The sequence below is a fragment of the Bos javanicus genome, chromosome 28 (genome assembly GCF_032452875.1).
Source record: "Bos javanicus breed banteng chromosome 28, ARS-OSU_banteng_1.0, whole genome shotgun sequence".
Lineage (NCBI taxonomy): Eukaryota > Metazoa > Chordata > Mammalia > Artiodactyla > Bovidae > Bos > Bos javanicus.
Window position 1 is genome coordinate 43,235,380 of NC_083895.1, and position 12,737 is coordinate 43,248,116.

General features: G+C 39.4%; 1 protein-coding gene across 10 annotated transcripts in view; it reads left to right on the top strand.

Annotated features, from left to right (window-relative positions):
* SHLD2 (shieldin complex subunit 2) overlaps positions 1 to 12,737 on the top strand; it is a 114,474-nt gene that overhangs the window by 74,953 nt on the left and 26,784 nt on the right. For 8 of the 10 annotated variants that reach the window (XM_061405572.1, XM_061405571.1, XM_061405569.1 and 5 more), the window contains 2 exons: positions 3,380 to 4,912; positions 7,348 to 7,455. In XM_061405572.1, the coding sequence (XP_061261556.1) occupies positions 3,385 to 4,912; positions 7,348 to 7,455 (1,636 nt within the window). In that variant the 5' untranslated portion in view covers positions 3,380 to 3,384. The remainder of the gene's footprint in view (positions 1 to 3,379; positions 4,913 to 7,347; positions 7,456 to 12,737) is intronic. The other 2 variants (XM_061405577.1, XM_061405579.1) reach the window with 1 other exon arrangement.

Consider the following 12,737-nt stretch of genomic DNA (forward strand, 5'->3'; position numbering starts at 1 on the left):
AGATATACATCTGGTAGTCATTAGTCATTATATCAGATGTACATCTGGTAATCATTAGTGATGGAGGTATACATCTGTTAGTTATTAGAAGGTATTCAGATCCTGAGACTGAATGACAATTACCTAGGGAGTGAGTCCAGAGAGAGACCCAAGTACTGGGCCGCTGAGCGAGAAGCTGAGGAGACGAGGAGGAGGCAGCAAAGGAGACTGAGAAGGAGCATATGGTGAGGTGGTGTGAGCTGGGATGAGAATCAGGAGGCTGTGGTATTCCTAAAGCCAGATAAAAGGAAGAAAGGGGTGATCAGTGCTGACAGTCTAAGCTGAAAATGGGGAGTTGACCAATTCCAATATGGAGGTTATTGGAGACCTTGAAATATGCTGTTTCAGTGGAGTGTTTTGGACCAATGCTTGATAGGAGTGGATTTAAGAGAAAATGGGGTAAGGGGAATATAGACAGTTCTTTCAAGGGATTTTGCTGTAGAGGGGAGCAGAAAAGCGGTACAATAAGTGGGGGAGTAGAGAAGCTGAGGATTAACACCATGAGGAGTAGTCACAACATGTTTGTATGTTGATGGAGATGCTCCTGTAAAGGAAGAAAAATAAAGATGTAGGAGAGAAATGGAGAATTGTTGAAGCCTGGGTAGGAAAGAGGTTATTAGATCTAACGTCTAAGTGAGGAAGAGATGGCCTTAGAAACACAAACAATTTATTCATAGTAATAACGTGGGCAAAGCATATGGGTCGGTAGGTGTGTTGCTGACAACTTGTAAATGATCATCAGCTGCACAAGGATGGGGGAGATGCTGAGCTTTAAAAAAGGAGTTATCTTGGAAAATGAATGGACACGGAAAGATAAGATTTCTGGGTACCACCTTGAAGTTAGTAGTAATGATCTTAAAACGAGACTAGTTTTCATTGGGTACAGTTGTAGAGTAGGTGTGATTGAACCAGGGTTTGAGTTTAGCTGGAGAGGAGAGTAGCAGAATAAAGAAGTATGGTAGCGAGTGATTATAATGACCCTGGAATCTAAGCATTTTAAGGAGGAAAGTGAAGAATGAGGCTATAAAAATGAATTATGATCATTGTGTTCAACATAGATCCCACGTGGTCAAAGAGCTGTTGTAGTTGTCCATTTAGAGGGAGTAAGTCAAAGATAGGAGAAAGTAGTCAGCGAGTTAAAGCTTAAATTGAAATTAAGGAAATGTATAGTGAGGTTGCTTAGTCGTGTCTGACTTTTTGCGATCCCACGGACTGTAGGCTACCAGGCTCCTCCATCCATGGGATTTTCCAGGCAAGAGTACTGGAGTGGATTGCCATTTCCTTCTCCAGGGGATCTTCCCAACCCCGGGATCGATCCCGGGTCTCTCTCATTGTAGGCAGACACTTTACGGTCTGAGCCACTGTGGCGCTTTTAAGGAAATGTATAGTTATTGTTAGTGGTAGGGCATATGATTATGAGAATGAGTAACTGAGGTAGGGTGGAGAATAAAATCAGTAGAGCAGAAGAGGACAAGGAACCAAGAGGCCAGGGTATTAGCAGGAACACCCACACCAATAGTGAAATCACAAGAATTGTAATCAGATAGGTTATTAGATTAGGAAGAGGTGACCATGAGCAAATCAAGGAATGATGAGAGTGCCTGGGGACTGTAGCTGCGGTTTCCTGTATACTGCCATACTTCCATACAGACTTTCATGATTTGAAAGCTTCTTACCTTCTTACAAAGGACCTGTACTCTGATCAGAAGTCCTCAATCATACCCCGTCTTTCATAACCCTGCCTTTTCAGCTGCTTATTCTTTTGTGTAGATGCTTACAGCCATGGACTTGCCTTCCATGGGAGCGCTGTTCCCCAGTAGACTTGTGTTTCCTATTTCTAGCTTACCATATGTATTACATTATTTTTAAACTGCTAGTTTACATTCACTCTTTTTTTCTCCTTTTTGTTTTTTTTAAAACCAGACTGACAGTTCCCTTAGGCCAAGGACCTTATTTGTCAATAGCACTATAAAAAATTTATCAGCAAACTCTAGGAATGATACTTTTGGAAAGTCAGTTACTATCAAGTCAGTAGTGGTATGATTCTCTATTTTTATCCCACTAAATATGATGCTTACTTAGATTTACTTATAGCAAGTGCCCACAGTTAATGAAAAAATATTTAAATTATAATGAGTTTCTTTTGTCTGTGTATTACAAAATGGCTGTTCTTAATCTGTTTGCATTTTAGAGAAGGTTAGAAATACAGAAGCAGGGCTTCCCTGCTGACTCAATAGTGAAGAATCAGCCTGCCAACACAGGAGACACGGGTTCGATCCCTGCTCCAGGAACATCCCATGTGCCGCAGAGCAACTACACCTGCGTCCCACAACTTCTGAGCCCATGCTCTGCAACAAGAGAAGCCAGCGCAGTGAGACGCCTGCGCACCACAAGTACAGAAAGCCTGAGCAGAAACAAGAACCAGCACAGCCAAAAATAAACAAATGAAATTATTTTTAAAAAATACAGAAGCGGTTATTGATTGTGCTTATAGATTGAAGATAGATAATATAGTCACTTGTACATTTTGAAAAGAGCCTTGGTTTTTTATTTTCTCTTTACTGGTTCAAGCCTCTATTTTGGGATTTTGAAATTGAGTTCACAGTTGCAGGAAGAAGGCCCTAAAAAGAAAACAAGGGATTTAAAGGTGACTGTAATACAGCTACACAAATGCTGTTTATTCCCTTCTTTACTAACTTACTGTTTAAATGGTGCAAGTTTTGGGACTCCCCTGTCAGTCCAGTGGTTAAGACTCTGCACTCCCAATGCAGGGGACATGGGTTTGATCCCTGGAACTAAGACCCTACATGCTTCACTGAGCAGCCAAAAGAAAAAAAAAGAGTGCAAGTTTTTACAATACCAGAAGTGAACATACCAAGAGTTGACGCATTTGTTTTAGTATGCTTAATTTTATTTTCCTTAAAGAGAGTCTTTATGTGAGTATTTTTTGTGCATATTTTGATTTCTCCTTATGATTGCTTATATATTTGTTATTTTTATAATTGATTAAGAATATAAATCACCTTTATTAATTATGTTTTTGATTTATATTACATTTGTTGCTTCAGTCGTGTCCGACTCTGTGCAACCCCAGCAACGGCAGCCCACCAGGCTCCCCGTCCCTGGGATTCTCTAGACAAGAACACTGGAGTGGGTTGCATTTCCTTCTCCAGTGCCTGCATGCATGCTAAGTCGCTTCAGTCATGTCTGACTCTGTGCGACCCTATGGTCAGCAGCCCACCATGCTCCTCTGTCCAGGCTATTATAAGTTAATTTCAATATATAAAAATTTCTGACAAATGCTTATTTTAGATTTTTCTTTTTCTTTGTTTTTTTTCAGAAACTATGAGTGGAGGATCTCAAGTTCACATTTTTTGGGGTGCTCCAGTCAGTCCACTGGAAATGACAGTCTCACAGGAACCAACTTCTGTAGCGTCCACTGCTGAGACCTGGAAAGAAATTCAGGTTTTGTACAATCACCATTCCTTATACCTGAAGGATGAAAAATGCAGGCACAAAAATCTCGAGGACTGTCAGGCCCTGGAACCTCTGGGCCTTCCAGATCTTCCTCATGGTCATTTTCCAGCAAACTCTATGAACAGGTCTGTTCACATGAAAGATGACACCACACATCGCATTTCTGAAGCACAAACTGTAAAGTCCCAGAAGGCTTACCCCTTGGGAATGAGTGACAGAACCAGCTCCAGTGAGCAAGTACGTGGATTTAAGGGAGGCGTTCAGCATTTTACTGAAGAAGAAAAGTATCAAAAGCTTTCCAGTGAACTTAAGAAAACCAGAAACGAACAGCATGATCAATCAAACATGTGTGGTCAAAACATTCCAAAAAATCCCTTTCATTTAGCTCATAAGTGTGCAGCTATATTGGATGCGGTCTGTGGTGCTGAGCAGACTAACACGCCAGAAGCCATCAAAATAAACAGTGCACCAGCAGAGCATCATGAAATACAGAACCAGTGTCTGGAGTTCTTTCCCGCTAACACAGGAGACAAACCAAGGCCTGAAGGAACAGTAGGGAAGGCGTCAGGTCTTAAAATATCCACTGACACTGAATTTCTTAGTATAATGACCTCCAGCCAGGTTGCTTTTTTAGCTCAAAGGAAATATAAAGGGCAGAAGTCTATAAATAAAGGGACCATAAACATGGAGATTGAACCAGAGGCAAGTTCTGGGGAAATCAGAATAACTGAGGACAATTTGATTCAGTCCAAAGATGATTCTGCAGGAGGAAATGAAGATGGACAGAACCAAGCCTGTTCCCTTGAACTTTTTAGTCCTGTTTGTCCTGAAACAAAAAGTAGCCACACTCTCTTGAACGCTGATAAAGATCTTGAAAATATAGAATCTCAAGAACTTTTCAATTGTGATGATAAATTTCAACCAAATGAGATACTCATTGAGTCATGTAACTCAGGAATACTGTGTTCTCAACTAAATACCTTCCGCGAAAGTTCTGGTAAGAGAAATTGGACCTCTGAAGATAAATCAGGCCATCCTCAGGCTCTATCTGAAGTCCCCCATGTAGCTAAGAAAATTAAATTGTTTTCTAATGAGAGAGATCATACTGTAACAGTGGACCGGAGGAACATGTTTGAATTTAAGGGCATTAAAAAAACCTCATTAATAAAAAACTGTGATTCTGAACGTCAGAAATACAATTGCTTAGTCATGGTGTTATCTCCATGTCACATGAAAGAAATAAATATAAAATCTGGACCAAATTCTGGCTCTAAAGTGCCCTTAGCAACAATTGTGGTAACTGACCAATCAGAAATTAAGAAGAAGGTGTTTCTGTGGAGGACTGCAGCATTCTGGGCACTTACTGTGTTTCTGGGAGATATAATTTTACTCACAGGTAAGGTCATCGTGGTAAATATCTTTTTATTTTACAAAGCTGTTGTCTTTTTCCCCCTCCCACTTTAAGCCTTTAAGGATTCTTTCCTTACCATTTGCTACTCAGGGTTCCAGCGTGATAAAGTCCCTTAGAGCATCTGTGTTGGTCTCCTCATCCCTGCATTGCCATTTCTGGGTGTTTGTCTGTCCTTCTTTGTTCTGTCCCTCCTTCTCTTTGAGAAGTCTTCTCTGGTTTCTCCTCCTTTCATTCACTGTGCTAGCATCCATGTTGTGCCTCATCGGGCTCTTTCTTTGTTTTCTTACAATTTTATTTATGTATGTCTTTTTTGTAACCCTTTTCTGTAGCTGTGTTAACAGGATAATATTTCTACTATTCCATCCCTAGTAAAGCTGTGCATACTACATTCTTACTGAGGCAACATGGAATTTCTACTGAATTTTTAAATTATTAAAATTACCAAAGACCCTTGAACTGCATGGGCCCCTTTATATGTGTATGTTTTTCAGTAGTGAACACTGCAGTGCTCCACTATTCCTGGTTGGTTGAATCCATGGATGTAGAAGAGCAAGAGCTTCAGACTCCTGAGAGTCCCTTGGACTGCAAGGAGGTCCAACCAGTCTATCCTAAATGAGATCAGTCCTGGGTGTTCATTGGAAGGACTGATGTTTTCCTAGTTAGGTAGTGAGATTACATTTACAGAGAAATGTATGAGTGAAATCCCACTTTAATTAATAGCATCCGGTTGCAGATGATTATATCTCTATTGGATATCTCATACTACCTACTGATATCCACCCAAAAGTGAACAATTCTGTGTAACAGATGGATTCCAGATCAGATTCCATTCCGCAATGGATATTTTTCTACTATACTTTAGCAATAGAGTGAAAAGATGCTCTAAATATGTCCTATATAGTCTCTAAGGAGACTAGTGACTAGAGTTAAAAGAGAAGACCTGGGACTTATCTGGGAAACCAGTGTATAAAGAACAAATAGAAAACTGTATCAGTGAATGGAGCAAGAAAAGGGGGGCAAGGGCTGAATTCTAACTCCCCTCCATCCTGTCACCAGTGTTTAACATTTTACCAGTCTGAACATAGGTTTTACAATATGGTTTTCTGAAAGTTCTCCTTGAAATTTCTTGTTTGTTCCTTTCTGAAGAGCAGGCATCCTGAATGTCAGATCTTGAAAAGCCTTGAATGCTGTGTTGGTTGTTCCTGGCCAGGCCATGGGGAGCCACTGAGAGTTTTTTTAATCAAGTCAGTAGATCACATTAATGTTCTTGATAAGTCATTCATTAGCATCATGGGACATGGATTGGAGATAGGAAGGGTACCTGCTTGGAGAGAGAAGAATGTTTGATGCAAAACAGTGGCGGTGGCAGGGCTGCGGGCAGATTCAAGAGGCGGAGTCAACAGTGGGGTTGGAGACAAAGATGGGAAAGGAGAGGCAGAAGTTCAGGATGGTGTCATGTTCCAGTTGACCTGGCTAGCAGCATGGTGCCAACAAATGAGGTGGGGCATACAAGAAGAAAAGCAGATTCGAGCAAGGCTGAGTTTGGGGAGCTAATCGGATATCCAGTCAGGAGTGTCAGTTAGGCAGTTGTGGATACGTGGGTAAATGGGTTTGAAGCTGAGGAGAGGGTCTGGGATATAAACTTGGAAGTAATGACTTGGAAATTATGCATCCTTGTTTTCTTTGATTATGTTGCTGCCGTTAGAATATCTTCATACCTCTAACATTCTATATGCACTGATGTCATCCTGCTGGGATGGATCTGTCTGTCTTTAACTTAATTTTTGTTCTGCCTAGAATTGTTTCTCCCAGGTGGTATGTTTCGTTTCACTAACTGTTTCTTCTCTTTCCATCTTACATCATGCAGCTCTGTTTTTCCTGGGAAGTGTTCCTTACCTTCAGAGTGTTTCATTTTTAACGTCTATAGGAGATAATTATCATTCAGTTTAGGGAAAAATAATCAAAGTTCTTTAAGGATGCCTTATATTATATTTATATATGGCTTATAGCAGAGTAAATAAATGCATACTAAATATGTTTTACTCTTCTAGGAACTACTGCTTTGGAACCCTGCTTTGCTTCCTGACCCTAAATGATTTAATTTATCAGAAATATATATTATATCTTTGCCTTAAGTGAACAAAACCATTAAAATTTTCTCTATGGAGCAAAGCTTCCATATTGATATTATTTGAATATACAGAAGCAATTTTGTTATTTTACCTACATACAGACATTCTTAGTTTCAGAGATCAAATCTGCTATTTTATCATTTTGTGCCTTTAGGGAGATCATTTCCCCTATTTGGATTTCAGTTACCTGGCATGTGAGAGGCATGCATGGTATTTTACTATGATGAGTACATTAATCCCAGTGTGAGGGAATTTTTAGCATGATCAGAACTTTTTCCCCCTTTCTAGATGTCACTATCCATGAGGATCATTGGGTTGGTGAGACAGTCCTGCAATCAACATTTACCAGTCAGTTATTAAATCTTGGGAGTTATTCATCTGTCCAGCCCGAAGAATGTAAGACACATTTTAAATTTAAATATAATAATTTCTTAGTATTCAAAGTATATACATACACATATTGAGAAAAAGTAGCGTTAAAATGGCAATGTTACAAAATGTTTTCTAAATGGTTAGCTGAAAGGTATTGGTTTATTTTCAGTAAGAATGAAAATAGAGTTTATAAAAATCACCTTGTACAGTATAAATCATATTTAAAGAAATATTGGGGTTCATGATTTGTTTTCTTTTTCTTAGAGTCAATATCGTCGTGATTCTTGACCTTTTAGGGAGTCATAGACCTCTTTGAGAAGCTATGTGCCATTTCTTAAGAAAAATAGACTTAAGTAGGGAGATATAAAATTTTGCATATCATCCCAAGTGATTCCATGGACCTCTGAAGTTCTTCCATGGCATTTCTGAGCCTCTGGAATTCTTGAGGTAATGAAAAGAGGAGGTTGTATGACAAATACATGTTTAGTTTTATAAGAAATTGCCAAACTGTTTTTCAGAGTGGCTGTGCCACTTAAACTTCCTACCAGCAACGTATCTTGTAGTTTCTCTGCATCCTTGTCAGCATTTGATATTGTCCTATTTTAAAATTTTAGCCATTCTGATCACTGTGCAGTGATATCTCATTGTGGTATTAACTTGCATTTCTCTAATGGCACAAGACAGATCTAATAGACAGAATATGACTAAGAAATAAAAGATCTAAGCAATATAGTGAGCACTGTAGATCTTATGAATAAGGTGTATCTTGTGGGTATAGATTGAATTCTACATTCTAATGATAGAAATATGCATTTTTGTCATGTGTGCACAGTACAGTCAGGAAAATTGATCCTATTAGGCCACAAAGAAAATGTTAGTAATTTCTATAAAGTGGAATTATTACAAGCATACTGATCAAATGCTATAAAACTCGAATTTGTTTCTTTTTAATTTTTTATAATGTGTGTTTATTGACTGCTCCAGGTCTTTGTTGCTGCATACGGGCTTTTTTCTAGTTGTGTGCAGGCTGCTCATCGCAGCGGCTTCTCTTGCTGCAGAGCACAAGCTCCAGGGCACACAGGATCCAGTGGTTGGCTGCTGACGTGGGCTCAGTAGTTGCGGCTCCTGGGCTCTGGAGCACAGGCTCAGTAGTTGCGGTGCGCAGGCTTCATTGCTCTGCAGCATATGGGATCCTCCTAAACCAGGGATCGAACCTGTGTCTCCTACATTAGCAGGTGGATTCTTTACCATTGAGCCACCAGGGAAGTCCAAAAACTAGAATTTATTAACAACAGCAGCGGTAGGTCCTATATCTGGAAATTTTATACCTACTAAACAAATTTTGAGTGAAAAAGGAAATGCAAACTGATATTTATAGAATTAAAAATATAATAATGAAAACACTACATGTCAGAATATCTGGGATGCATTTAAGGAAAATTATCAAAGAAAAATTTATTAGCTAAATTCTTTTTTATCAGTAATGATAAAAGAATAAAAATACATGAATTAAATTCAAAACTCTGATACCTAGCAAAAGAACAACAAAGTAAAGCAAAGAAACAAGGAATGAAATAGTAAAGGTAAAAGCAGTAATTAATAAGAATGGGAATTTTAAAATGATAAATAATTTTAATAATAAAATCTTGTTTCCAAAAAAATAGATGAACCAGCTAGTTAATTTGATCAAGAAAAAAGGGAGACATGCACCTCAGTGTTTCTTGCAGCACTATCTGTAATAGCCAAGACAATGTCCACTGATAAGAGGAATGGATAAAGAACATGTGGTACACGTGTACAATGGAATATTACATCCATAAAAATGAATGAAATTATGCCATTTGCAGCAACATGTATAGACCGAGATTATTGTACTGAGTGAAGTAAATCGGATAGAGAAAGACAACTATATGGTATCACTCATATGTGGAATCTTTAAGTTTTTAAAAAATGATACAAATGAACTAATTTGCAAAAGTGAAACAGACTTACAGATGTTGAAAACAAACATGGTTACCAAAGGGGAAATTTAGGGAGAAGGGTTAATCAGGTGTGCTTGGGATCAACATACACAGGCTACTATATATCAGATAGACAACCAGCAAGAACCTGCTGTACAGCGCAGGAAGCTGTACTCAATATGGGAAATTTAGGGAGAAGGGCAAATCAGGTGTGCTTGGGGTTAACATACACAGGCTACTATATATGAGATAGACAACCAGCAAGAACCTACTATACAGCGTAGGAAGCTGTACTCAATATCCTTTGATAACATATATGAGAAAAGTGTCTGAAAAAGAATGAATGTATGTAAATTTTCTAGGGAAATACAGATAGCCAAAATTGATCCCATTAGAGAAAGAAAGTTTAAACTCACCAGTTTCTATGGAAGAAATAGAGAAAATTACTAAACAACTACCATTCAAAAGAGGGCCAGGTCTGAAAATAGTTTCAAAGGAAATTGTGAATTCCCAATTCCTTTTATAAAGCAAATATAACACTTAGCACCTAATCCAAATAAAGACATTACAAATAAAAATACAGACCAGTATTATACATGATTATTGATGTAAAAAGTCTAAACAGCATTTCAGTAGAAATCCCAAAGTCCCTTCACAAGTATGCATACACTAGCCCAAACCTCTTGGTGAAAAAGTGAAAGTCACTCATTAATGTCCAACTCTTTGGACTCCATGGACTATCCATAGAATTCTTCAGGCCACAATACTGGAGTGGGTGGCTGTCTCCTTCTCCAGGGGATCTTTCCTGGGATCTTTCAAACCCAGGGATTGAACCCAGGTCTCCTGCATTGCAAGTGGATTCTTTACCAGCTGAGCCGCTAGGGAAGCCTGACTATATGCATCTACCCTTAGCTTAAAACTTCCCCAATTTTGCTGTTCCAGGAGACACTGCTTTGGGAAACATCCCCAGTATTCTTCTTACTTGCTGCAAGTAATAAATCCTTCCTTCTCTCAATCTTTGGATTGGTAGTGTCTTTTGACTTGACACCCACAAAAAGGTGAACCAAATTTTTGGTTAACAAATTCTCATAACAAATAGAAGAATAAACTCCAAATGGATTAAGAATATAAATATTAAAAAAAAAATCTAACTACTAGAAGGAAACATAAATGAATTCCTCTCTAATCTTGGTGTAGGGAAAGGCTTTCTTACTATAACTCCAAATCCAGAAGCAGTAAAAACATGAGACATACATTTATCTATGGAAAAATACTAAAAACACATAAAGTCAAAAGACAGTTGGCATACTTGGAAGGAATGTTGCAGCATACACCTGAGAAAAAATTCTGCTACTGCTAAGTCGCTTCAGTTGTGTCTGACTCTGTGCGACACCATAGACAGCAGCCCACCAGGCTCCCCTGTCCCTGGGATTCTCCAGGCAAGAAAACTGGAGTGGGTTGCCATTTCCTTCTCCAATGCATGAAAGTGAAAAGTGAAAGTGAAGTCGCTCAGTCGTGTCCAACTCTTAGTGACCCCATGGACTGCAGCCTACCAGGCTCCTCCATCCATGGGATTTTCCAGGCAAGAGTACTGGAGTGGGGTGCCATTGCCTGCTCCGAGACAAAATTCTAGTGTTCTAGTATATGGAAAACTCTTAAAAATTAAGCAACAAGGGACCTGATTGGAAAATGGAAAGGAGACACGAGAAATTCAAGTTAAAACTACACAGAGGTGTCATTATTCACTTATCAAAGTGGCAAAAATTAAAAAATAGGACAACACATTCTGTTGGTGAGTCTGTGGGGAAACAGGCTGACTTAACCTTGCTGGTGGGAATGTAAATTGCTACAACCCTTGTGGAGGGCTATTTGGCAATACCTAAAAATCCCATGGATGGAGGAGCCTGGTAGGCTGTAGTCCATGGGGTCGCTAAGAGTTGGGCACGACTGAGTGACTTCACTTTCACTTTTCACTTTCATGCATTGGAGAAGGAAATGGCAACCCACTCCAGTATTCTTGCCTGGAGAATCCCAGGGACTCTGATGGGCTGCCGTCTATGGGGTCGCACAGAGTCGGACACGACTGCAGTGACTTAGCAGCAGCAGCAGCAACAGGATTATATATGTGCTCAGCTTTCAGCCCAGCAAGTTTATTTTTGAGAATCTATCCTGAAGATAGAATTACAACAATATGAAAATATCTATACATCAGAACAAAAAAATTATTCATTGCAGTATCGTTTGTAACTGCAAGGCACTGAAAAAATAGAAACACTCATATATAGCACAGTTGATTAAATTGTAGTACAGTCACATAGTGGAATACTATGCAGATGTAAAAAGAAAATGAAAAGAGTCTATGGACTGATATTAAGTGATTTCTAAGACACACTGTTGTGTGGAAAACAGAAGCCCCCAAAAGCATATGTAGTGTGCTGTTCTTCATCTAAGAAAGAAGGGAGGAATAAGAAAATATATGTATAACTCCACATTTGTGCGACAAAAGTACAGGAAGGGGCTTCCCCTTGGTGGCCCAATGGTTAAGAATCCACCTTATAATACAGGTGACACCAGTTTGATCCCTAGTCTGAGAAGATCCCATGTGCCCCAGAGCAGCTGAACGTGTGTGCTACACTATTCAGCCTACGCCCTAGAGCCTGGGAGCCGGAACTGCTGAGCCCGTGCGCTGCAGCTGCTGAGCCCTAGTGCCCTAGAGCCCATGCTCTGCAAGAGAAGACTTGCGCTTCTCCGCAGTGAGAAGCTCTTGCACTGCAGCTAGAGAAAGTCTGTGCACAGCAACCAAGGCCCAGTGCAGCCAGAAACATGTACATAGATGGATTTTTTTTAATGCAGGAAGGATAAACCAGAAGTAACAAGATTGGTTACCTACAGGGAAGGGTTGGGAGAGAGGTAGAAAGAAAGAGGGGATGGAAATAGGGTAACACTGATGAAGAAGGAGTGACACCTCTCTGAGTATGTCTTTTTGTGTGTCTCTTATCTTGTAGAACCATAGCTAATGCCTCATATGCCCTGCACAGTAAACAATTAGAACCAATTAGAATGTGATGGAGTGGGAATCCAAAGCGGAATGGAGACACTGACAAATGAACCTCACAGAATTAAAAATGAATAGAGTAACTATGCAGAAGGGTAGTGGGGACAAAAGAACAAACCTAAGAAACTGTGGAAAAGGGTGTATTGACTGGATTCTGTAAGGCCAAGGGGAAAAACAGCTGTACATAAGTGCTGTAATCTAGTTAGTAAAAGTATTTCTCAAGGAGGAATGTGTTAGCAACAGCTTTGTATATGTACTAGAATTGAACAAGTAAATAAATATGTAATAGA